This window comes from Calidris pugnax, unplaced genomic scaffold (genome assembly GCF_001431845.1).
Source record: "Calidris pugnax isolate Ruff unplaced genomic scaffold, ASM143184v1 scaffold135, whole genome shotgun sequence".
Lineage (NCBI taxonomy): Eukaryota > Metazoa > Chordata > Aves > Charadriiformes > Scolopacidae > Calidris > Calidris pugnax.
In genome coordinates this window covers 2,889,036-2,912,912 of record NW_015090961.1, presented here as the reverse complement: position 1 = coordinate 2,912,912, position 23,877 = coordinate 2,889,036, and the positions used below count along the sequence as shown (strand labels likewise).

Sequence of the window (23,877 nt, the reverse complement as noted above, 5' to 3'; positions counted from 1 at the left end):
CTGTCTGTCAGCACTATGACTGTGATGCTCATTACTTCTGCAGAACGGATGGTCCTCTGCCAGAGATGACCTACACCAAGGGATCCTGCCTTCAGCAGGATCTCCCCCGTCCCACACCAAGGGTTTCACACGTTTCCCAGTCACTGCAGCTCAAAGCCTGACACACAAATTTAAACTGCCATTGATTTCCCTTTGTACTGATCAATAAGACTATGGATGAGATGGTGGAAGAACAAATGGATGGTATATCCTAGTGCCCAGGTGGTCTCCTCTTGGGGAGAAATGAGGTGAGGAGAATGTGCTATCTGCAACTGCTTTGTAAATGCCCACCCAGGAGCAGGAACCACAGGCCACAGACATACCATGGCTCCCCGAGCAAAGCAGCACCTTACTGACCTCACAGCACTGCTAATTGAGTAAGTCACCAATTAACATTAGCAAGACTATCTGAACAGGGATGGTGAGTGAGAGTGTAAATGATGAGTGATGTCTTGCCGAATCCTCCCTACACGTCCCAGCTACGTATACCCACGGAGGCTGACCATCACTTCACCTCCCTCCCATTTTCAGAGGCTGAGGCTGCAACGCGAGTTCCTCCCGTGCCAGGGCTCCAGGGATGAGGGAAGTTGACTCAGTGAGGAAAAAAGGGAGCACCGTTGCCAAGCCATTCTCAGAAGTACCCGTTGAGAACCTTGACTGCCCATTGTAAAACGCCCGCAAAATCTGACAACCGTCTTGCTTTGAAGTTGGAAAAATAAAATAATAGCAGACCTACTTCATTTAGTGTCTTACGTGAGTCAATGTGCTACACATCAGCACTGAACTCAGCCCTGAATGGCTTCAGAGGGAAGGATGAGCCTAAGAGAACCTTTGCAATTTGCACAAAGGGAAATCTGGAGGAACGTCACCGCGGTGGCATCGCTTTTCATTTCCATCAATGTAAAGGAGAAAAAGAATCTGGTTTCTTGAGTTCATATCAGGACACCAGATGAGCAAGCCTGGGCTTAAAAGTCCTACAGAACTGAAACGCCACAGACAAAGGCATTAAGAAACACTTATTGTGATGTTCTTCTTTCTGTTTACAAGTCCCCTTGTGGTCTTCTTAAATGGCCAGGGAACATTTTTAGCCACCCCCTCCAGGCTCCAGATTATGCCTCGGTTAGCAGATCATCTGGGCAGCTCTCTCTGTCTGTAACTCTATATGAATGACTTCAGTGACAAACAATACAACCATTCACTTTTTGTAAAAAAACAACCACTGCCACCAAATGTTTCCAATTTAAATATTTCTGGTTCTCTAGCTACTGGTTCCAATTTGGTATCAGCTACTGTCAGCCGTAAATCCCAATGAATTTTGAAGTCACGATCTTGAATTGAGTTCTGCAAATGCAGAATTAAGAAGGAGAAATTAGTATCTCCAAGTAGGAAGTTTAGACAAAGAACCCATCACATCCATATTACAGAATTGTGGGTTACAGAAGCTCTTGCATGGGTACTGCCATTTAACAGTGGTTAATCATCACATGCTCCAGAAACTATGCATTCCTTGGGAAAGAAACAATATAGAGTATCTGAGAATGAAATCCTGGCATGGGACTGCCTATCCCATTTTCTTGCCATCAAAATAGGGTGACTTCATCAAAACTGCCTATTTCAACTCATCCCTGGTCTGTCCTAACTCCCCAAATGCACCTGGGAATTGCTTGCCAGAGTATGAGCCGGTCTCATCAAAAGCAATGCAAGGGACCCAAGGAACATTCTAATGATTTACTGATATAGATACACATATATAAATGTATTTATATACACATAATGAACAAGTGTTGGGGCCTGGGATATTCCCTGTCAGTGTTTATTTTACCAGGGCCACCTCAGGATTCACCTGTTCCTGTGTGTGATTTCCTAAAGTGACATTTTCACACAAGCTGAGCGCAGGGGGCAGTGGGTTTCTTGCACACTTCTCACTGTCTGCAGCGTGTTAAAAACACACATCAGGGCAGCCCGTTACAGTGATGTAAAAATCCCTGAGCTGAGCTGGCTTCACATGTAGGCTGAAGCTCTGAGCCAGTTTTTACTTTATTCAAATCCATTCTGCCCATCCCTAATCTAAATGAGCTCAGTCATTAGCCTCTAAATCTTTATTTCTCTGTGCCAATATTGGCCCCAATTCAGCAAGGCACTTAAATATGTGCTTAACTTCAAAAGCACGGTTAAGTCCCACTGATAGATTTGACTACAGGGGGATGTAAGCAAATAGCTAAGGGCTTTGCTAAATTGGGGTCTTAGTCACACAATCCTAGAAACATTTGTATTTTAACATGTTTATAGAGAATTACAACAATTAAGTGGAACTCTTCCTTCCTCACATAAAAACAATCCAGGACTTCCTCTTCTGAAAAGCTTACAGCAGCCAAACTCTTCTCCTAACCCTGGGGTCAAGCACTTTTCAAAGAACTCATCTCAACATAGTGTCCCAATTATTTGTTTCCTTTGTGATAGCTCTGGTGCGTACACACGCAGAGGTGACCATAAAAGCTCCCGGTATAGACTTTTTGTGAGAAGAGCCGCAGCATTATCTATCATACACAGGAAAAACTTCCTTTTCCACAGTCCAAGCCAGCCTGGGCTGCAGGTCTGAAGTGGACTTTGGTGGTGTTCTATGCCACCATACACACAGTATATACAGAGGTAACCTTCTGAGGGTGCTTCCAAAGGATCTATCTTTACAGTGGGTTCATCTTCTCCTCTCTAGAGGTTCCCCTAAAGGCAAAAGCAGGTTCTCTCTCTCTAATCCAAAGATACATGCACCATATTGAAAAGCAAAACTGCTACCCATGTTCCTTGTTGTAGGAATAAAAAAAGTATCAACTGCAAAGGTGGCAATGAGCGTATCTTCAGTTTTCAGCTAAAACATGTTGGCCACCTTCTACTAACACGAACTCTCAGAAAACATCTACCCAAATCCTTGGGGCTTGATGGGGCCTGATGAACCTGTGCTGACTGTGCCACTGGAAGAAGCATTAGCCCTTTCCTCTTAGGTGTTTGCCTTCAGATCTGGCCCATGAAAGTGAGCAAAAGAGTAGCATCACCCATGGTCCCTTCAGCAACCTCACTGCCATACCATTGGGCTCAACTCCAATAACAAACACAAAAAAAACCTAATTCAAACCAAAAAGGTGTCAGGAATGTGGATAAAACCAGTGATTTACAGAAAACACTTGATCCAACCCCAGGTGAGCTGTGGGGGAAGGAGAAGCACGCGCCAGCATGTCCCCTCTGCTGTCCCCACCACTGGGAGGGCAACGTTCTCCCTGGGGACCGGCTCTGCCTTCAGCCTGTCTGTCCCCCGTGGTGTGAGATACTCCTGCCCGGGGGGGTCCATGCTGAACCCATGAAGGTCTGGCAGCTCCTTCACCCACCCAGGCTGGGAGCAGAGCTGTGTGCCCGGCCATCAGCAGCCCCACGGGTCTCCCTGCCACAGCCTCTCCAGGCGAACAAAGAAAACCCATCGCCTTCCACTTTAATAAAAGCCAAATGATGCCGTTTGCCAATTACCAAAATGGGGCGAAGGTTAAAAACCCATTGAATTATAACACATGTCACGGACCAAAGCTTCTATGATTAACAGTTCTGTGAGAAATTCATTAATTTCACCAGAAGCGAGCTGACAGAGATTGCGCTTAATGACAGAACGCAGGGCAGGGGAAAGGCAGCTGAATTGGGAAAGAGAAAGCTGCATTAAATCACAAAAAAAAAAAAAAAAAAAAAAACATCTGTTTCTCTCTCACTGGCTATATTTGTTAGTATTTCCTCAAGCAGCATGTTGTATTGCCCTTACTGTGCTGGAGGAAAAGGGCAGAGATTGATCATTTTACAGGACAGGGAAACGTTTATTTTGGGCTGGAGTAGAGTGCATTTCCTCGCTTCCTGCCCAGTGTTATAGAAAAAAAACTTCTCCAGGAAAAAAAAAAAAAAAAAAAAAAAAAAGAGACGAGGAGACCCTTTTTTCCGCCCCCTCCCTTATAAAAAAAGAAAAAAAATAACCGGTGTTAGAAAGGGTGGTTGCATTTGTTGTGCTGCTGGAGATTTATCTTCATCATTTCTCATGGGGGAAGCTGACAGCAGGAGAGAACAAGACAAAGAGAAGAGCTGGATGGGCTGTGTCTCCCTGGGGCTTGTTTGGGGCAGCAAAGGGTGACACCCGGAGGATGGCTCTCCACAGAGACCAGGGCGAGGACAGGAGGTGGCATCTTGGCCAGGAGTGGGGCTTGGTCTACGGTGCTGGTCCCCCTGGCTATCAAATGGCCAGATGTGCACACTTATTGAGGAAGGTAAACCCAAAACCTCCAATGCAGAAGCAATTTTGCAGCCCCAACAATTAATTTGTGCCAAGATTTAAGCAAACAAAGAAAAGGAAAAACCTTTTAGCTGCACTAACTTGAAAGCACAAGGTGGGACGCGCACACTGGAGAGACTGGGCAGCTCCAGGGGAGGGGAGGCTTATCTTCATCGTAAACATGGAGCTAATGGAGGATAAGAAAGCTGGAAACTCCTGAAATCCACAATTCTGACAGTTGGATTGGGGTATCTACCTGGCTTTTCACATCTCCCACCTGCAGCCTCCAGGAGAAGAGCAAATGGCACCAGGCAGGATGGAGGAGGGGACGGGTCTCGGGAATGCAGCAGGGAAAGCAGCCCTTCCCAAGGACCACCCTGCCAGGGATGGAGACCCTCAGCTGATGTCTCCTACCTGGTGAAAAAGACAAAAACCTGTTTTCTGAGGAATTGCTGTCAAAGGCAGCCCCAAAGCACCAGGCTTTCTTTGCTGCAGGGTGGGAAATTAAACCTCTGCATCCGCACACCCAACTCCACCGTCCACTCTACGAGGCTAAATAATAATAAAAGTATAATAATTTGAGCCATAAAGAGCAAGAGAAGAACTAACTGGGCCATTAAAACTGTCTAAGGATGCAATGTGAAAATGAAGTGTGCCGTTTTTACAGCACATCTCCACAGCGAGGTAAACTTCTGCTGAAAACAGAAAAGAGCCTGTGGTTCTGCTGCTGCAGAAAAAACAACAACTGGAAAAACACAAACGGAAAGTACAGAAGGTTTTGTGTTTTGTTTTGTTTTTTCAAACCCTCTATAAACGTCTTCAGAAGGATGGAATGGATTTTCAAAAGAGCCAACGATGACTGAGGACAACTACCTATAAAAGCTCAATGGGATTTTTTCTCTTCTGAAATATTAACTGTAATACATGTTTTACGAAAGAAGAGTGAGCACATGTTTTATTTTCAGTTATTAAGTTGTCACTAACCCATGGGAGTGATCCATTCACCCTCAAAATAAAAGCTGTGTTCACTTTTAAGGGCCAATATATTTCTTTTCCCTCACATATTTAAAATCTGCACCCTTGCCTAGAAGTGCCTGTATCTGGCTGTAAATCCTCTCCAAACAAAATAATTCTCCTTAAAGAGAGAGAAATAATATCTCTTGTAGAAGGAAGCCAAAAAGCAGGCAAAAATATCCCTGTTTACCTAAGGAAAATGAAAGAGGTACAGTTGATGGTTACATGTAGGAAGGAAAGTTCCTTCAAAAATGAAATAAAGATTTAAAAAATCATATTAGTCAAATGCAACCAGTGGGGAAAGAGGAGAAGGGAAGGATAGACAGTGTGGGACTGCTGCCCAAAGGGGTCTGATGGGGAGACCAGGAGCAGGAGAGGCAGAAAACCCACATCCAGCTTCTGAGCTGGTTAAGAATAAATTTCCCCCCCCCCCCCGCCTTTCTATGCTCTTCCTGGATTGGGTAAAATTACAAAGAAAAATGATGGCAGGGGACAGCAATGGCATCACCTACTTCCTGACTGCACAACTTTCTCTACATCTTGGACACCTGAACACTTAGAGTTTCTTGTACAGAAGAAGAAAGTCTACGTGGTCACCCAAAATGATCCCACCACGAGGCAAATGGGGAGATTTTCCACGATGGCACTATCATCAATGGAAAAAATCCCCCTGATTTCAACTGGCTTTGCATCAGGGCTTTATTTCAGAGAGTTGCTGGTCCCTTGACTGACATGGGAAACTTTATGATCAATCCAGCGTTGTAACCTGCAAGACCTAAAACGTTCCTTTGAACGACCGAGGCTCGGGCGGAAGTTTTTGAGAGCAAGGGGCTGAGATGGTTCAGTGCATCACGAAAACAATGCAAAAAGAAAAAAAAAAAAACAAAAAACGAGGAGAAAAAGAAGAGGCAAGCGGCGGGTGATTCTTCTTCAAGAGATTTCTAAAGGTTACTTTGCTGGGCTGCAGAGGCTTCACTGAAGCTTTGCCTAAGGGGAATGCATTTTTTATTAAGGAAATAACTTTCTAAACACGGAGCACTTCTAATTTCATAAGTGAACAAATGGTTCAGTTCCTACTGAAAACTTGAGAGGGAGGAATGTGGTCCTGTGCCTCAGCCCTCTCGAGCTCCCCGTTGCTTCTCACCATCTCCTTCCAGTGGGTCTTTCTCGCTCTTTTTCTGTCCCCGCTTCTGCACTGGGATTTGGCCAAACTTCCACAACTAAACTTCTCATCTGAAACTCGATCCGGCTGTCTTTGGGCCTCCGCATTTATACAACCTATTGCACAGAACGATCAGACTCCTTGAATCTAGGTCAGAACACACTGACTGGATTGATTTAGCTATAGATATACTCCTTTCTTTTTTTTTTTGCTTTTTTTCTCTTTTTAATTTTATTTTTCCCTTCCCTCTCCCCCTTTCTCAGCCTCCCGCCTTTCCTGGAATAAAAGCAGGTCCTCAAAACAAGCCAGGACATTATCAAAACCCCTGACAGCTCGCTTAGGAGGCTGAGCAGAGGTTTGCTGGGATATGCAACTTGTTTTACTATTGCCGCCGCTATGGTATGACGACTGCTCACAACTTTGAATTCACAAAAGGAAAAGAAAAAAAAAAAAAACAAAACCCATGATTCTTTCAGGGGTTTTGCTAAATTCTCCCCTCTTCTTTTCACTGCCTCACTGAAAGGATCCGTGAAGCTGCCGCACCAGAGGCCACGAAAGGTCACAATCTCTGTGGGATGCTGTAAAGCAGAGACTGAGAGGGGTTGGTGGTGATCTATTGATGTGTCTGTAATAACAACAAGAATAAAACGGTAGCCATAAACCTTTCATCCTGGGGGGTCCCACAGAGCTTTTCAGAAGGCGGGCCGGATCCGGAGAGGTACTGAGGGCCCTTACCCCGCCACAAAAACACCGGGAATGCCGGTGGCCGAGCTCGGGGCCGAGCACCTTGCTGGATCTGGCCCTGCTGGGGCACAAGCATCACTTTGTCTCCGCGCGACCGCGTCCGTGGGAGGTCCCTGTAGCACTTTAACAGCACAAAGCGGGTGAGATTGAAGCCGGTGCGTGAGCGGCAAAAACGATGCTGTACTGGGGAATGTGTGGAGAGTTACCCGGCCCCAATTCCAGGCTTGGAATAAAGGAGGGAGGAGAAAGGAAGAGGAAATAATTCACTAACGGTATCCCATGCGGGTTAAATGTCCCATCCATCCTGATCAATGAGAACACTGCCGGTTTTTTAGCGGCGACACAAAAGGGTCAGCAGGGTTCAGCCCCCGTGCCCCCCCTGGCCCCCCGGCGCAGGGGAGGTGGGTGGCGAGGCCGAAGGCAGCAGGCTGAGAGGCTCACCTCTGCTCCGCCGGGCTGTAGGTCTGTCCTCGCTGGCAGCTGCTGATGGTGATGGGGTCGAAGTTGTGGAAGGAACGCAGGGCCACCCCGGAGATGGCCACAAACTGGGAGCTGAAGCTAATGAGGACGGCCTGGGTGTGATAAAAAGGGTGACTGAGGTCATGGATGACGGGGATAATCAGGGGATTGTTCCTGCAGCTCAGGACGTGGACACCTGCCAGAGGAGAGACAAGATCAGAGGAAGGGTCAGACTTAACACAATCGCTTCCCCGAGCCCTGGGCACTTCAGAAGCATTTCACCCATAGGAATGGCCCTATAGAGCTGAAAAGTTATGGTAAGCTGCCTGGAGGGGCTTCCCAAATCGCTCCGGAGAGCTTAGCAGAGAAGTATATCCCTCTGGACAGCTGAAGAAAGGCTGCCATTCTCTCGGCGAGCGCGGCAGGCTCTCAGAGCAGTTTCTTTAGTCCAGGGCTACGTTCCTATTGTGCTCTGCTAAATCAGGAGCAACCATCACGGAGGAAGCGGAGTCGCACTATTGTAAAAACCGGTCTGAGAGGACAGTTGGAGCCTTTATACCGCGCATCAAACGGTGCCGGCAGGCTGGGTGGCTTTGTGCACCACGGGCAGGGCACCAGTGGCTTGTTTGGAGCCGTGCATGTCATTAGCACTCAGCTTAAAAACTTTTTTTTGCATGAGCTTTACTCTAATGTGCCCAGTTTTGATGGTTTTTTGATGGTTTTCAGCCTCAGGGTGTCTTGCTCTGTGCTAAAAAAGGCAAAGATGGTCCTGGAGAGAGAAACAAGGGTGATGGACTCACTGAGGAATTTAGAGGTGATCTCATTTTAGAGGTGATCATGCTATAGAGGAAGGAAATAATTGTGTCTTGGGAAAATAAAAGTGTCTCAAGAGGTTGAGGTGCACAGAAGCACCAGGGAGGTGGCAAGGAGACTTCTTAATCCCTTTTCTTCATCCGAGAAGGCACTCGGTGACAGTTGGGAAGAAATTCCCACCTTCGAGTAGAGGCAACCTGAATTCAAATGGGCCAAATCCATCTCAGAGGCAACACAGAGGACAGACAGCTGTCGGCTGGCCTCAAAAGTCATTAATTGAGATTCCCAGCCCGAGGGCTGCCTGCGAAGCCCTGCCTCCCCGGCTCCGTGGCATCGCTCCGAGGATCAGCTTGGCTCCCGCTCCATTCGCTTCACTGGAGCTCCCCCAGCATCGGCTTTGGCCCAGGCCCTTTGGCTACCCTGATACACTTACGAATTTGAAAATAAAATAAATTCTATTTGCATGTTTAACTGGCTCAGGGCTTTCTTTTTTTTTTTTTTGTCTAGTTCAGGTTTCTTGACTCAAAAGGGAAGGAATAAAAAAGTTTTCATTTTCCTCCTTAGAAAGTGATTTCCTGTGAATTAAGACAGACTTCTGACCACTCTCTTTAAACATCTATCTCCCACCCTCTACTTTAAAAAAACCTTCCTGTAATAAAAAAAAAATATAAAAAAATAAAAAAGCAAACCTCTTTTTGTTTTGGTCTCTACCTGACCCTGAAATAACCTCCCTGTCTACTCGCCTCCCACAGGTCTTTTGATATCAGCTCCTTGTGGAACGGTGCACGTTTCTCACTTACAAACAGGTGTTGGGCTAGGGCTTTTTTTTTTTTTTTTTTGTCTAGTTCAGGTTTCTTGACTCAAAAGGGAAGGAATAAAAAAGTTTTCATTTTCCTCCTTAGAAAGTGATTTCCTGTGAATTAAGACAGACTTCTGACCACTCTCTTTAAACATCTATCTCCCACCCTCTACTTTAAAAAAACCTTCCTGTAATAAAAAAAAAATATAAAAAAATAAAAAAGCAAACCTCTTTTTGTTTTGGTCTCTACCTGACCCTGAAATAACCTCCCTGTCTACTCGCCTCCCACAGGTCTTTTGATATCAGCTCCTTGTGGAACGGTGCACGTTTCTCACTTACAAACAGGTGCAGTTAATACTCGAAATCCCGGGTTCCCAAATTCCTTGGAAGTTTCTGCCTTCTCTGATGGAAAGCCAAGAAAGACCTTATGGTATGAGGCTGTTTATTCACTTCAATTTCATTTCTCGCACTCAGGTGGTGTCCACAACAAAACAGACCCTCGGCTCTGTGCTGCAGTTGCTGGTGCTTTCTGCCCCAGACAGGGTAAATGGGGGCTGAACAGGTCAGGTTCCTTTAATTAACCTGCCTTCATTAGCAAAAAACACTCAAGATAGTACAGGTGCTCATGGCAGGGCAGTCAGAGCTGTCTCTGTGCTTGCCCCTCTTTCCGTAGCCCCGTGTCCACCTACTCAACCCTCAATGGCTCTTGAAAAGTACCCAGCACCATAACCCCAAGGTCTACATCCCAACCTCTCCAACTCCAACCGAGACTCGGAAGAAGCTTCTCATCACCTTCTGGGAGTCCCCACGGTAAAAACTTGCTCTAATCAAGGTGGGAAAGCACACTTCTGGACAGACAGCATTTTGCTCATGGGAGTGTCTGTAGCACACCGAGGACTGATCAAGCCCTAAATTAGTATTAAATTATTGCTACTTGCTTTTGGATGTACTTTTTGTTTGCCACTGACTTCTGCTTAAGGCTGGCTGACCGTCTGCAGTCAGTCCTGCACCCAGTGTGTGCCAAAGTCTGCATCTCAGCTGCAGTTTCTGTCTTGCCATGGTGATAATTCAAACACATCCAATACAATATCCAGGAAAAGGACTTAATGCCGCACCCAGAACTCAGACGAAACAGCGACTGGGAGCTCTGCCTGAGAGAGAACTGCTGGTAGCCTACCTACACCTCTCCTCTGCTCCAGGCCAGCCTCTTCTGAAAAGGTCAGAGGGGCTTTTCCATGATGAAGGCAGCCTTTCAGCCGTGAAGATCTCCAGGCATCAGGCTGAGCCGTGCCAAACTCGTGTTGCAACTTCATCGAGGATTGCAAAACCTAACCCTCAGTTTCCTCTTTGCTCCTCTTTCTTGTTCTCTTTCTCTCACAATCTGTCTGTCTGTCTCTATAAAATGTCACATTAAGTATTTGTTGGCATGTCTGTGTCTCCATCATTTATTTCTCAGAGGGAAAGAGCTATGTGCCACTGTTTTGCGAAAGGAGAAGGATAAAACTAATCCAGGGGCTCTGGCAAACTGGGAGCGATCCTGACTCAACCTGCACAACTTGCTAGGAATTTCGGTTTGTTCTCGGACGACAGACACCACACACACTGTCTTTCTTTTCCTCCACACCCCACCAAATTATGTATTATCCCAGACAGTCATCCAGCACTTGCCACTTGCGTGCGTCCCTTCTCCTTCTCATCACTAGCAGCAAGTTCACTTGGGTTTCAGCTTGTCAAAATTGCAAAGCTATGGTAAAACAGAAACCCCAGGGAAGGGGGTTATGCTTCCTTCAAAACTGCTCTCGGGGCAACACGACCAGCCTTCTTCCCAGTGGAAAAAAGGGCAGGGGACAGCTGGAAAGGGATTATGCAAGTCCTACCCTGACACGGAGTTGTGAGATTTGAGGTCCTGGAGTTTAAATGCAGCCAGCATCGATTCACCAGGGACAACCTTCCCACGTTCAAGAACCTGGGAAAGCCCAGGGCAGAGGCAGAAATGGTCCCTCCTGTCACTGCAGCACAAGTAGCAGGTCCATGGCCTCTGGCAGGCACGTCTGCTCGAGGCCAGGCAAGCAGCCCACAAAGGCTGCTAGACCTTCATCAAACATGAAATACTTTGCATGAAAGAATTTTAGCCATGAAATAGCTGTGGAAACCTCCCTGCAAGCAGGGCTAGGGATCTGGCCAACTACATCTTGTGAGGTCCCTCTCTCCTCTCCCTGCTCCCAGCGGTTCACCTGTAGCACTGTCAATGTCTCTCCAGGGAGGTGCTGTGCGTGGAGCACTCAAACAGTGCTGATTTGAATGACTAAAGAGGAACTAGTCACTTCTGAACACAGACTGAACAGGTATGAAGAAATGTCTGTATAAAATGATGGATTGTTTCCAAGAAAGTCTAGTGAAACTCAAGTCTTGGAGGATTAAGCAAGCACTTTTTTGTGTCTGATCCTGGAAAAACTGAGCAGGAGTACTGGTCAGTTTGTGAATGGGGGTAACCAACAGATTAAATGAGCAATAAAGAGGCAGTTGAATAAAATACAGTCTTACCAAGATCATGGCTTTGCTCTTTGGTGTCAAACAGCTGCACACCGATGGTCTCCTGCTTCTGATCCAGGTAATAGGTCCCATCAGTGACCAAGTGAACCAGGACTGCTGCAGCCACCATAGGCTGGGAAAAATAAGCCTGGGAAAACAAAAGCCACACAAGGGCTGAGGTGGAGAACTGTGGTGGGCTTTAAAAAAACCCCAAGAGTCAGTCCAGAACTTTTAAAATAACAATTCCCATCCCGGGTCACACAGAAGTCTTCTCTTCCAATCTCTCCTACACAAACTAGATAAACTCGGGTCAAACAGCCCTGCAGCTGGAGGCTGTGACCTCTCAGAAATTCAATAGCCTGGTCACAGGAGGGGACTTCACCACGGACTCTTTAGACAGTGCTCAGAGGCTTTGTTTTGCTATTTTGCACTAACCATTCTTCAAAGAAAGGAGCAGCTTGGCCCGGGGAAGGCTGTCCCATAATATTTTGCCCGTTGGAGAAACTTTGTACAGACAGGCAAAGAGGAGGCTTCTGAATGACATGTGGACATCCTACCTTGAGCCAGAAAACGGTCTGTGTCATGGGGGAGTACTGGAAGTTGGCCGTGCAGGGATGCCAGGCGTACTGAGAGACATCCTCGTTCAACTCAATCACCTTAGTTCGACACATCTGTGGGAGAGAAAAGAAACACCAAAACAGACGTAGATGACAGTAGGGAAGGACTGTGACTGTTTAAAGTGGGAGAAAAAAAGTCCAGGTGCACTGCTAGAATAAAATAATACACAATAATGACGTTTCTAGACACCATGGCGTTATTCAAAAGTTCAGTTTCCACCTCAGTAGGAAAAGTTGAAACATGAAAAGGAGCTAAAGACGCACAGCAGCTGGAGGGCAGCCAACAGTTCCCTCTTAATTTGGTACGTGGTCTCTGATGGTGTTCAGAACAACTCTGCTCCCACCCAAATGGACCAACGACTCTTCCCACTGGAGGGAAAGTGAGGATCGGTTCTGAACGCACCAGCTCAGGGCACAGCCAGGTGCTCTCCACAGTGCCCAGGCAATGGCCTATTTAAGCCGTAACCCCAGGGAAGCCACAGATGGCCACGTAAACCTGGAAGCGAGTGGAGCCAGGAAAGGCCTCTCTCTACAGCCCAGTTTAAGCAGACTAGTTTCTTCTTTTGTTGACTAGTTTCTGCAAGCGGAATCACCTTCTCCCGGCACCCACAGCACCTTCCATGGCAGGCAGCAGTGGGACCACGAGCAAACTGCTCTTTTCAATAAAGAACAAGGAGATGGATCCCAAGTGCGGGCGATGGATGAAAAGCTCAAAGAAGAAAATGCCTGATTTTAAGTACCAGAGAGCCTTGCAGTGCCATCAGTATATAAGATGTGAAAATGAAGCTGCAAGAAATGGTAGGATTTACCCTGAAAGCACACTGCTCCATGGAGCTGCTTCAAAAAAGAACCATGTATGACCATAGTCTTCATTCCCACAACAAGCAGGAGAAAGGAACTGCCCACCACACAAAAGGTTACAACTGCCTTACAAGGATGCTTCCAGCTGAGGCTCTTGGGGCACCCAAAGGTACCTGCTAAAGTTCACAAGACTTTGGTGAACTCAGTGACTGTCATTACCAGAGACAGGGAGATAAAGGGAATTCCTTGTGGTCACACAGTATAGCAGCAACAGAGCTACGAATGTAACCCAAGAGGCCAAACCATCCCCAGGAGTTGTGCTAGCCACGGGGAGCCTAGGACTGGTCACACAGGCCACCTGTGCTAGGTGCCACCTGGAGCTCTGTACTCTTGGGGTCAGCATTAGATTCCCTTCCAAGATCAGAGCCCGGACTGAGCAATCAGGTGGTGATGTGCTGTCAGTAAAGCTGTTCTCTTAAACAATTTCCCTGATTATTAAAACAAAAAAAGAAAGCCCTGAAGTGAAACAAGAGAATTAACAGAGATGTTTTTAACCATTCAAAATCCTGTGCCCGCTCGGTAATTCTGCACGGAACTGCCCTCTGGGTCTCGGCAGACAAAGTCTGGGCAATGCAAGGAGAGCCCGGGATGCCTGGGAAGGAGAAACCAGATTGGCTAGAAGTGAGGTAATCACCTCTATAATCTGAGTCCCTCAAGATCCAGCACAGAGGAATCCGTGGGCAAAACATAAATCAGCTTTAATGGGCTGGAAGAAGATTTTTAGTTTATTTATTTTTTAAAACAACTGGGACCAAGCTTCATTGAGGCTAGCCAGTGGATAGTGTTACATTTTACAGCAGAGCAAGGCTTTACATAAACTATCTTTGGCATTTGAAATCCAGGCCAGCAATTCGACATGTACCATTTCGCAATTCTCCCTTCTTGCATTTTCAGCAGCCTGTCTCTTCTTGGGAGCATGGTTTTTATTTTAATACCTCTCCAACTAGGGAATTTATCTTAGCCACATCTGCAATTTATATGGTCAGAGAGCTCTTTGACATGAACAAAGGTCTCGTTACTTTTATATGATTTTGTTCTTCTTCTTCTTCTATCTCCTCCTGCTCTATTGGTCCAAAAAGGTGGTTAAAAGAAACAAAAGTACTGACGTTCGGTGCATTTTAAGTGGCACATAATGGCTGAGTGAAAACCTGTATTAAGAAATCACCCAGACCTTCACCAAAAGTTTGAATCCAACCCAAAATAAACTCCTGCTGAGGTGGGTTGGAAATCTCTGATAACTTTTAAATGCCTTGTTTGATTTGTGCGTGTGTGTGACCTCTGGCGCTTTCTGCTTCTGTCTGAGAATATCAGCAAAAATCTTCATCTTGCATAAAGAGCCTGTGTTCGAGACATTCAGCTGAGGTGTGCAGCCTTGGTAGATTGGTCTGGGTTGAGCAGGTCAGATAAACCTCCTCCTGCTGAGGCTGATCCACTGCTACCACACGCGTGTTCCAAAGTGGTACTGGGGTAAAAAGTTCCTTTAGGAGAAGAATATAATAGAGAAGTGTGGGAAAAGTCTAAGAGACACAACATTAGGAGTGGCCACAAGAGCCTCTTCTACACTAGCTGCTATCTAGTAAACTCAGCTAATGGCAAAAAGGTTCTTTAAGATTTTGTAATAACAATCTGATTGGAGAAACAGTCCCATCACCTACAGACCCCACCGTCTCAATAGGCTCTAACACACGTGGTAAATACATCCCCTTTTCAATTCCACCTCGTTACCGAGTTTCACACCACAACTGCACAGTCAGAGAATCATTTGCTGGAAGAGCCTTTCACATCTCTGCTTTCAAGGCATCTCAAGAAGATGCCAGCAGCTTGAAAGCACTTTGTTACTGCAGTGCCACCACTTTTAAGCTCCAAGTTCCAACGGCCTGGAAGGACAGAGCATCATCTCTCCTCAAGTCTACAAATTCATAGGAATTCGCGCTTAGGAGAAATAAATTATTTCCTAAGATCCTCCAGTTTGCTACAGTGATGCAAAGCAGCAGCTAAAGCACCTGACAGCTGTGGAGGAAAGAAGGGATAGATGTACTTTTCATTTCAGGGTGTTACCAGACTCTAAAATATTTGCTTTGAAGAATGACGCCATCACGCAGGACTCAAAACTTCACTCACTGGGGCTCATCCAGGTTCTCAGACCCACACAGCAACTGGGATCCACAGGAGCTTAGTATCTGCTCCAAAGTATTTGGGGACTATTTGTGTCTACTTACTGGAAGCCCATGTCATACCCCTCCCTAGGAAGCTGCTTTCAATTAAAAGAGCTGATGTCTGTTCCTCTCGGAGGTTCTAATCCAGCTCGTCTCCCACCCACACACTTTGTACACAAACATCGAGAGACAGAACGAACAAGGCCAGAGAGCACTGTGGGATCTTCCCACAGGAGGGAATGCCTGGAGGATTCCCTTTGACTGATTTATACAACCTCCTGTCAATCACAGGGACAACATGTTCTTCAAACCGCCTCTCCTGTTTTCCTCCTCTTACTTGAGGGGACCGAGGAATGTGTCAGCCGAAAGGGAAAAGTGATATATCGGGAGCTCGTAGTTCATTGCCACATCTAAAACGCATCTACTATCGCAATCAGCTCCATTTCCTCATCATGTTTTCCTTCAAAGTAATATGGGAAAATTTGCTGAAGAGCAAATTTTGGAAGGCACCCTTGTGAACGATTCCCAGCCGGCCCATGACTTCAGGCCGTGTTGTGTTGTGTTGATGGGCTCCTGTTCCAAACCAACTACAGATTAAGGGTCACTGGTCCTGTGGACTGGGCACTGACCTGACTGTGCCCAGGGCATGGCCCCATTGCGACCTCCAGGGCAGCACCGAGCTTCTCCAGGGCTGAGGGCATGGAGGGCATCCTTGTCTGGAAGACAAAGATGATATTCCCCCACATCACATGGGTAGCTTGAGGGTAAAAGCCATTGGCCACAAAAAGGTGCTGGGATGTTACCAAGAGAAGGGTACACATGTGAAGTAGTGGGTTAAACACAAACAGATGCCACCCCACTCTGGTCCTTACCATCCAGCAAGCAAAGCCAGACACCACAGGCTTTACATAAAATCACAGACAGAATGCTGGGGGGTTGGAAGGGACCTCTGGAGATCATCCAGTCCAACCCCTCTGCCAAAGCAGGTCCACCTAGAGCAGGTCCCACAGGAACATGTCCAGGCGGGATTTGAATGTCTCCAGAGAAGGAGACTCCACCACCTCTCTGGGCAGCCTCTTCCAGGACTCTGCCACCCTCAAAGGAAAGAAGTTCCTCCTCATTTTTAGATGGAACTTCTTATGTCCGAGTTTGTGCCCATTTCCTCTTGTCCTGTCCCTGGGCACCACTGAAAAAAGCCTGGCCCCATCCTCCTGACACCCACCCTTTAAGTATTCATAAGCATTGATCAGATCCCCCCTCAGCCTTCTCTTCTCCAGACTAAATAGAGAACTAAACTTGAAGTTCCTCAGCCTTTCCTCATCAGAGAGACGTTCTAGTCCCCTCATCATCTTTGTAGCCCTTTGCAGTACCCTCTCCAGCAGTTCCCTGTGCTGGTGGTTCTCATCTCTCATATTGTGAGATCAAAATAATTCTAACTGCAGACAGGAGAAGCTGCCATTTAAGCAAGGATGCTGCCTGCTCAGCCCTGGCACACGGCTGACGGTGGCTGGAGTGGACGTGCCTGTCTGGATGCCCACGGGTGGCCGTAAACAGAGCAAATCTCCTGTGCACAGATCTGTCTGCTCCCCAAATCCCATCTGTTCTATTCTCCCAAGGTGGGGCTTCCTCCAGACCAAGCCAAGTACAGCTTCGAAGGGCCACCACATCATGAGCGCTTGTCCATCAGGCAGTTGGGAGCAACCTCCTCCACGAGGAGAAGGGTGGAAGTGGTTATCGTACCCAAGGTGCGAGGATCTCCACCGGGGACTGTGCTGCTGCCACCTGAGCACCGAGACAGACAACATGGTGGCTTTCTGGGATGAAACAGGCCAAACCCTGTCCCGTTTGCAAAACAGCAACCACAGAACAAGCAGAAACAGGCTCTGATGGTAAAACCCCCAGTACCATCTCCTTGGGGAGCACAGAACATCCCGAGCGAGGCTGTACAAGGACACAGGAACACTCATGGAATGATGTGAGACCCGGGGCGGCACAACCAGGACGTGTTCTGCTGTTTGAAGATCCAGCTAAAGAACAGATTTCAACCGTAATACCGAAACCTAATTAATCTACGATTTTTAGCCCAGTGCTCTGCAGAATGTTATTTATATTTAACTCAACACATGCCAGAGAATCCCAACCATGACACAAGCAGCATTTTAACACATCTCTTAACAAATCAAAACTTTCTCTCGCCATTGCCAGACGTGGGGGCTGGCAGTCACCCAGACCTTTTATTCTTAAATATGTTATTGTTCTCGCTGACCTAAGGTTAATCTTACCCAAGGATGAGAAACTACGGTGCAGTTGCTAAATATCAGAAAGGTTCCTGCCTGTTTATTGCCCAATATTCTAAGGCAGCTTGACTGCCACATGGACACCACCCAGTTTGCCGACTGCAGCACAGACCTCCAATCTGTTCTGAAAGCTGTTGCACTGTTCTTCTCATTTAGGCTGGGAATTGGGTTGGAGCAATAGAAATAATGAAATTGCCCACATTAGTGAGTGCTGAACCATTACAAAGGGCACCATTTGGGTTCCAACAAACACCTCAAAAATCAGCCAATTTCTATGATCATTTCAAACCTCAGGAGCCCACAGAGCTCAGACAGAAATTGTACACACAGGCTCACTCAAGGGACACCAGAAATTTTGCTCTGGGTTTTCTTCTAGATTCTGGTCAGAAATGCTTTAGTCTCTTTATTAGTGCTTTGGATTTCTCCTGTCAGAAGATCTGAGTCAACAGTTGCCTGCCCAACTATGAAAGTCTACATTGGGTCATTTCAGGTTGGCCTTTAAAACTTAAGGAAAGCATCCAAAGTTACTTTTTTCCAAACTGGTACATATATTAAAGTTTTATGGGCACTCACAATGAATTTAAAATATCTTGTTGTGTAAAAATAAAACCAAAATCCAAATCTGAAATTCAGCAGCACAGTTTATAAGCATAAGATGATGAAAGTTGTGTCCTACCTCTTCCAATAGCCTTCTTACCATCTCATCTGCTGCTTCATCCTCAGCAGCAACTTTCCCTTACCTCCGATGCTCAGAAACTGCAGCTTCTACTCCAAAACTCCCCTTGTCCTGTGTCTGATAACACAGTTTTACCAAGTTCCGTGCTCTTTGTCTGCTTTTCCCTCTTTTCATTGCGGTACTTAAAGGTCTGATGGCAAAAGATGAAAACCTGCAGCATGTCCTGCTCCAGGACAAAGGCATGCGGGCAGGTGATCAACAGAAAACCTTTATCAACTGGAAGCTGATAAAACTTCTGGGGTAACACACTGATGCTATATTACTCCCAGATTCAGTTGGCTCAGAAGTAAGAGGAAATCTCGTCTGTCAGTTCTCCCCGTGTAATGAAGAACAGGATTTGGCTGTGGGATTGGGAAGCAGATTACGTCTCCTGCAGGATGAAATAAAGCCCCGCTGCCAGTTGCTGTGTCCAGTCTCAGCAAAGCCTCTTCCCCTTTGAATCCGGAGCTCTGACGGTGCCTGGCCTTTGCAGGCAGTATTCATTTAGCATTTTACTACAGCCCCAGTTCTCAGCTGAAGGTTTGGCTGGATTTTTCAGTCATTGGAAAGTGACCTTTCCGTGTATGAAAACACCGCAGCTGATATGCCATGGCATCAATAGTTCATTTGCAGTGTGACACAATGATAAATTCCTCTACTCTACAATAAAAATGATAGTGCTCATTTCCAAAGGGGAATTTCCTTGGGTAGAGTTTTGGAAGTAACACAGGACTGTGATTTTTTTTTTTGTTTGTTTTGTCAAATAAATTGGTTTAGTTTCAGGAAAGCGAATAGGAGCTACAGGGATTTCCACTAGACGATGGCCCAGATTGCATGTGTATTCAATGTGTGTTATTAACTGTAGCTTTCTCAAAAATGCAGTTATTTCACTTCCAAAGAGTCGGTATGAACAATATATTTCCATTTTTAAATCATGCAGACCTGCATTCTTTGAGCTTCCCTTTGAATTTCTGTTATCTCCAGATTCAAAGCAAACTTCATTTAAAACTGGTGAGTTCAAATGAAAATCACACAAACCCATAAACTTCACATGGTATACCTGAAAAAACTGTAAATCAGTTCTGACTGGCCCTATCCCAAACCCACATCGGCTTTGACATCCAGCCAGGTGTAATCAAAATATCCAGGATGGACCCGTGGAAAAAACAATATGGAGTTTTGATTTTACAACAAAAACCCTGACCAGATGATTTTTGCATGGTTCAAAGGATCGCCCCAAAGACATCAGTTGAGCCGGGGCCAGAAACTACAGAAAAGGAGTGAGAAAAGGAAGAAATAATTATGCTGATGGGATTTAATAATCAACTTTTGCACAAGCCCACGAGTAAATACCAGCGTTTGGAGCTCGTGACTGCAATTTGTACTCGCCCCTGCTCCTTTTGCCATTCAGCAACGCACGCTGAAAGGGTGCGAAAGGAAACGGCGGCTCCAAGTGCATAATAACGTAGGACACTGTCTCATAGGAAGCACATGAAAGCGTCACCGAGCCATTTGCCATGTGCTCCTGTTTATCCACATCAGACGTTTGCTATTTCTTCAACACAGCAATAGGACATAAAGACACAGCTCTCACACAACAGCATCTCCCACCCCAGCGCTGCTGGCATCTTACCCCGGAGGTAGAATTGTTACCCTGAATCACATTCTTCTATTATATTCAAATTCACAACTACATCTACCCGTACAAACAGCAGCCAGATGCAACCTGCCAGACAGACAGCATAAAGAAACGGTGCCCAAACAACACCTTACACCTTCAGTTGTGCAAACACCAGCCTCGTTAAAGCCAAAAGACATTTTCAATCCGCAGCAAAAGCTCCCCTCTACAACTTCCACATCGCTGCTCGCAAAAGTGTGAAGGCATTATAGACTGATAAGTGCTTTAGCAGACTGTATATCCATCCACTGGAGAGCGAGGTTAAACAAATACAGTAGCCAGAACATTATTGTTGGCTGCACACTCGGGTTCCCGAACTGCCTGTCTCTAACTTGAACCAGTCGGGTCCACTGCAGCGAAGCCTGCACAGAGCTGTGGGCCAAGCCTGGCCGTGGGGGTGCTGCAGCAAAGGAAAACAATCCCATCCCATAAGCTTTTACCACTGAGGAGTACAGCAAAAGCTTTTTTCTTCTTTTTTTTTTTTCCTTTTCCCCTTTGACTGGAGTGTTTTGTTCAAGACCAGCCGGCATCAGAAAATCAACCTGTCAAAGGGCGAACGCGCGCCACACTTTAGGAGGTCCTTAAATGTATTTTTATTATTATATTAGTGGATTCAACTCACTGGGTTCATTGTAGTTTTCCTGGTTTGGCACCCCTGCCAGGCAAAGCTGGATTGGGCTTGTTACAATCCGCTTGGTACCACCCATCCCCTCCTTCCTTCCCAAAGCCGGTCCTCTAAATTTGCTTGGACAAAGAAAGCACACGGCTAGTTAGAGAGAGCCCAAAAGGAACAACAACAAATCCCTAAATAACTTCAGCTCCATAAGGAGTTCTCCAGCAGAATAACACACTGGCTGAGGTGGACAGAGATGCTTAGAAACCCTTGGGCAACCCTTCCGATAGAGAGACAAACAGGGAAAAAAATTAAGCAGCATCTTTTTCAGCTGTCAAGGAGAGGAAAAAAAAACAACAAGGCTTTCATTTCCAGCACGGTAGGAGCAGACCCTAAATGTCCCCTTCCCTAACCCCACCTCCCCAGAACAGCCCCAAGAGCACGTGGGGCACAGGAGCAGATCCAAGAGCTGTGAGACAACGCAGGTGCCACCAGGAGCTCTGAAGATTGCTCGCTAAGCTTCGCCTGCAGCTGAAGCAAACAGCCTTGCAGTGGTTAATGTCAGCTCTGACCACATGATCGCATTCAGGAAAGGTCAAAAGAGTGATTTTTCATTTAAAAACATCTGTGTGTTTAAAGAACAAAACTTTCTCATGTGCAGAAAACCAGGGGTTTCCAGCGCTTTTATTTCCAGAGTTTCAGCTTTGTTTAGGGTTATGGACCATGTAAACACGCTGTGTAAACCACACGCAACCCTCCTCACACAGCGTTTCCACATGCGAGGATAATTGGGGGTGCAAATCTCTCTCTCTCCCTGGCTCCTTTTCCCTCCCCGAGCCGCTCGGCTTCCCACACCGCGCTCCCAGCGAGCCAGCCAGACACCCCGTCGTTGTCCTTCCCTATATGAAGACGTACACATGCCTCTAATCCTAAGGGTATAAGTCTGCTCTGGGCTGTCAACAGGCCTTAATTGGATACATCCAGGGAGATGATGCATTGGGAAGAGGCCCCGAGTTTAACAGCGAGAGGGAAGGCTGCGGCGGGGCTCCCGGGGAGAGCGTGGAGTGGAGCTACCATGAGCCGGCCTGGGGAGCCCACCACGGTTACACCTCGGCTCACAAAGCCCTTTGGTTTCGGCCTGGGGAGCCCACCACGGTTACACCTCAGCTCACAAAGCCCTTCACAGAATCACCTAGGTTGGAAAGGACCTTTAAGATCATCTAGTCCAACCATCAGCCTAACTCTGACAAAAAAAACCAAAACCAAAACCAAAACAAACCCCAACACTAAACCATATTCCCGAGCAGCATCTCAACCCGTCTTTTGAACACCTCCAGGGATGGTGCCTCAACCACCTCCCTGGGCAGCCCATTCCAAGGCTTGATAACCCTTTCAGTGAAGAAATTCTTCCTACTCTCCAATCTGAACCTCCCCTGGCGCAACTTGAAGCCATTTCCCCTTGTCCCATCACCTGTGACTTGGGAGAAGAGACCAATCTCTGCTTCTCTACCCCCTCCTTTCAGGGAGTTGCAGAGAGCGAGAAGGTCTCCCCTCAGCCTCCTTTTCTCCAGACTGAACACTCCCAGCTCCCTCAGCCTCTCCTCATAAGACTTCTTCTCCAGACCCCTCACCAGCTCCGTTGTCCTTCTCTGGAACTGCTCCAGCCCCTCAATGTCTTTTTTGTGGTGAGGGGCCCGAAACTGGACACAGCCCTTGAGGTGGGGCCTCAGCAGTGCCCAGTCCAGCACCCAACTCGTCAGCTCTACGTCAGTGTGCGCTAATTAAGATTAAACCCTGTGGCTTGTTCTTCTTCATACCTGAAGGCACGGCTTGTGGTATGCAAATCAGAAGGTTCCCCCTTGTCTCACCGGGCTTTTTCCACTGAAACTGTGGAGTAACCAAACCACCGCCATGCAAACAAATTCCTCAGAACAAGGTGGACCATCCAGGGAGAGTCCGTAGAGCAGCAAGCAGTTGCTTCCTCCAGCCCATGTACATCTGTACCCAAGCAAAGGTTTGGTTGCAGGTGTCCAGAGAAGCCCTTCGCTTCCCTCTAACCTCTTCCCATCGCTTCCCAGGGCTTATCAGCCATGGTTGCTCTGATAAACCTCAAACTCCAATAAATGAAGCCAAAAGACCACTCGGAGCATTTCATCCTTGAAGTCCCAGGCTAGTAGGGGAGTTCACAGAGAATCCCAGCTGCTCCCTAAAGAAGTTACCGCGGGGACTGAATTATGAGCATCATCTGTGGGAGGAAGCTGACAGCTCCTTCAGCCTCACTGGATCCCAGGAGCAGGCTCTGGGAGGACAGACTGGGAACACAGGGGGTGGGGGGAATCATGGCTGCTCAGTCTCAGCCTTTCCTACCAAACCAACTGGGAATCAGTTAAATTTCCATACAAGGAGGCTTTCCTTTTCCAGCAGGCAAGGGTGACAGTGTAAATGTTGTGCAGTGCACCAGGAACAGATCTGCCCTGCTAAAGTGCAGAGTTTTCAAAGGTATTTGCTTGGAAAGAAAGGTGGCAAGAAGGTCATCTCTACCCTGTTCATCAGCGTCCCCTCTCTGAAAAGAGACCTGTCTTCTCTGAAAGCAATGATGCAAAGGTTAATTACCAAAAATTTTGGAACATAAGATTGCTGCCCAAAGTGCAAGACCTGTCTTCTCTGAAAGCAATGATGCAAGGGTTAATTACCAAAAAATTTTGGAACATAAGATCGGCTGCCCAAAGAGCTAAGTGTAAGGATTTTGGCCCAATGACCAAAATGGCTAAGCAGAGCTTGATGTTCTCCTGAAATGAGGGCTTCTCCCAGTGAGTAGGTACATGCACAGGCAGATAACAGCCCTGATCATGCAAATAACCATTTCCCGGCAGGAATTACAGTTTGCAGCCGGACCCTGAGGCTACGGTGGAAACCCAGGCCTGGGGAGGTTCCTGCTGATAGCAGGGGGAGCTGGGCCCACTTACCAGACAGGTGAATCATCTCTTCTTATCAGATTCACCACCGAAAAGACCTCAGAGGCAACAGCAATACTCCAACTTTACAGGCACTATTTCCAAAAATGAGCACTGATTTGGGGTT

The 23,877-nt window shown here is 46.8% G+C and overlaps 1 protein-coding gene across 1 annotated transcript in view; it reads right to left on the bottom strand.

Annotated features, from left to right (window-relative positions):
* The window catches only part of PAPPA (pregnancy-associated plasma protein A, pappalysin 1), a 194,612-nt gene that overhangs the window by 48,119 nt on the left and 122,616 nt on the right, over positions 1-23,877 (bottom strand). Inside the window, exons 11-13 of the mRNA XM_014952304.1 lie at positions 12,417-12,530; positions 11,872-12,007; positions 7,698-7,911 (exon numbers count right to left, since the gene is read on the bottom strand). Of these exons, the coding sequence (XP_014807790.1) occupies positions 7,698-7,911; positions 11,872-12,007; positions 12,417-12,530 (464 nt within the window). The remainder of the gene's footprint in view (positions 1-7,697; positions 7,912-11,871; positions 12,008-12,416; positions 12,531-23,877) is intronic.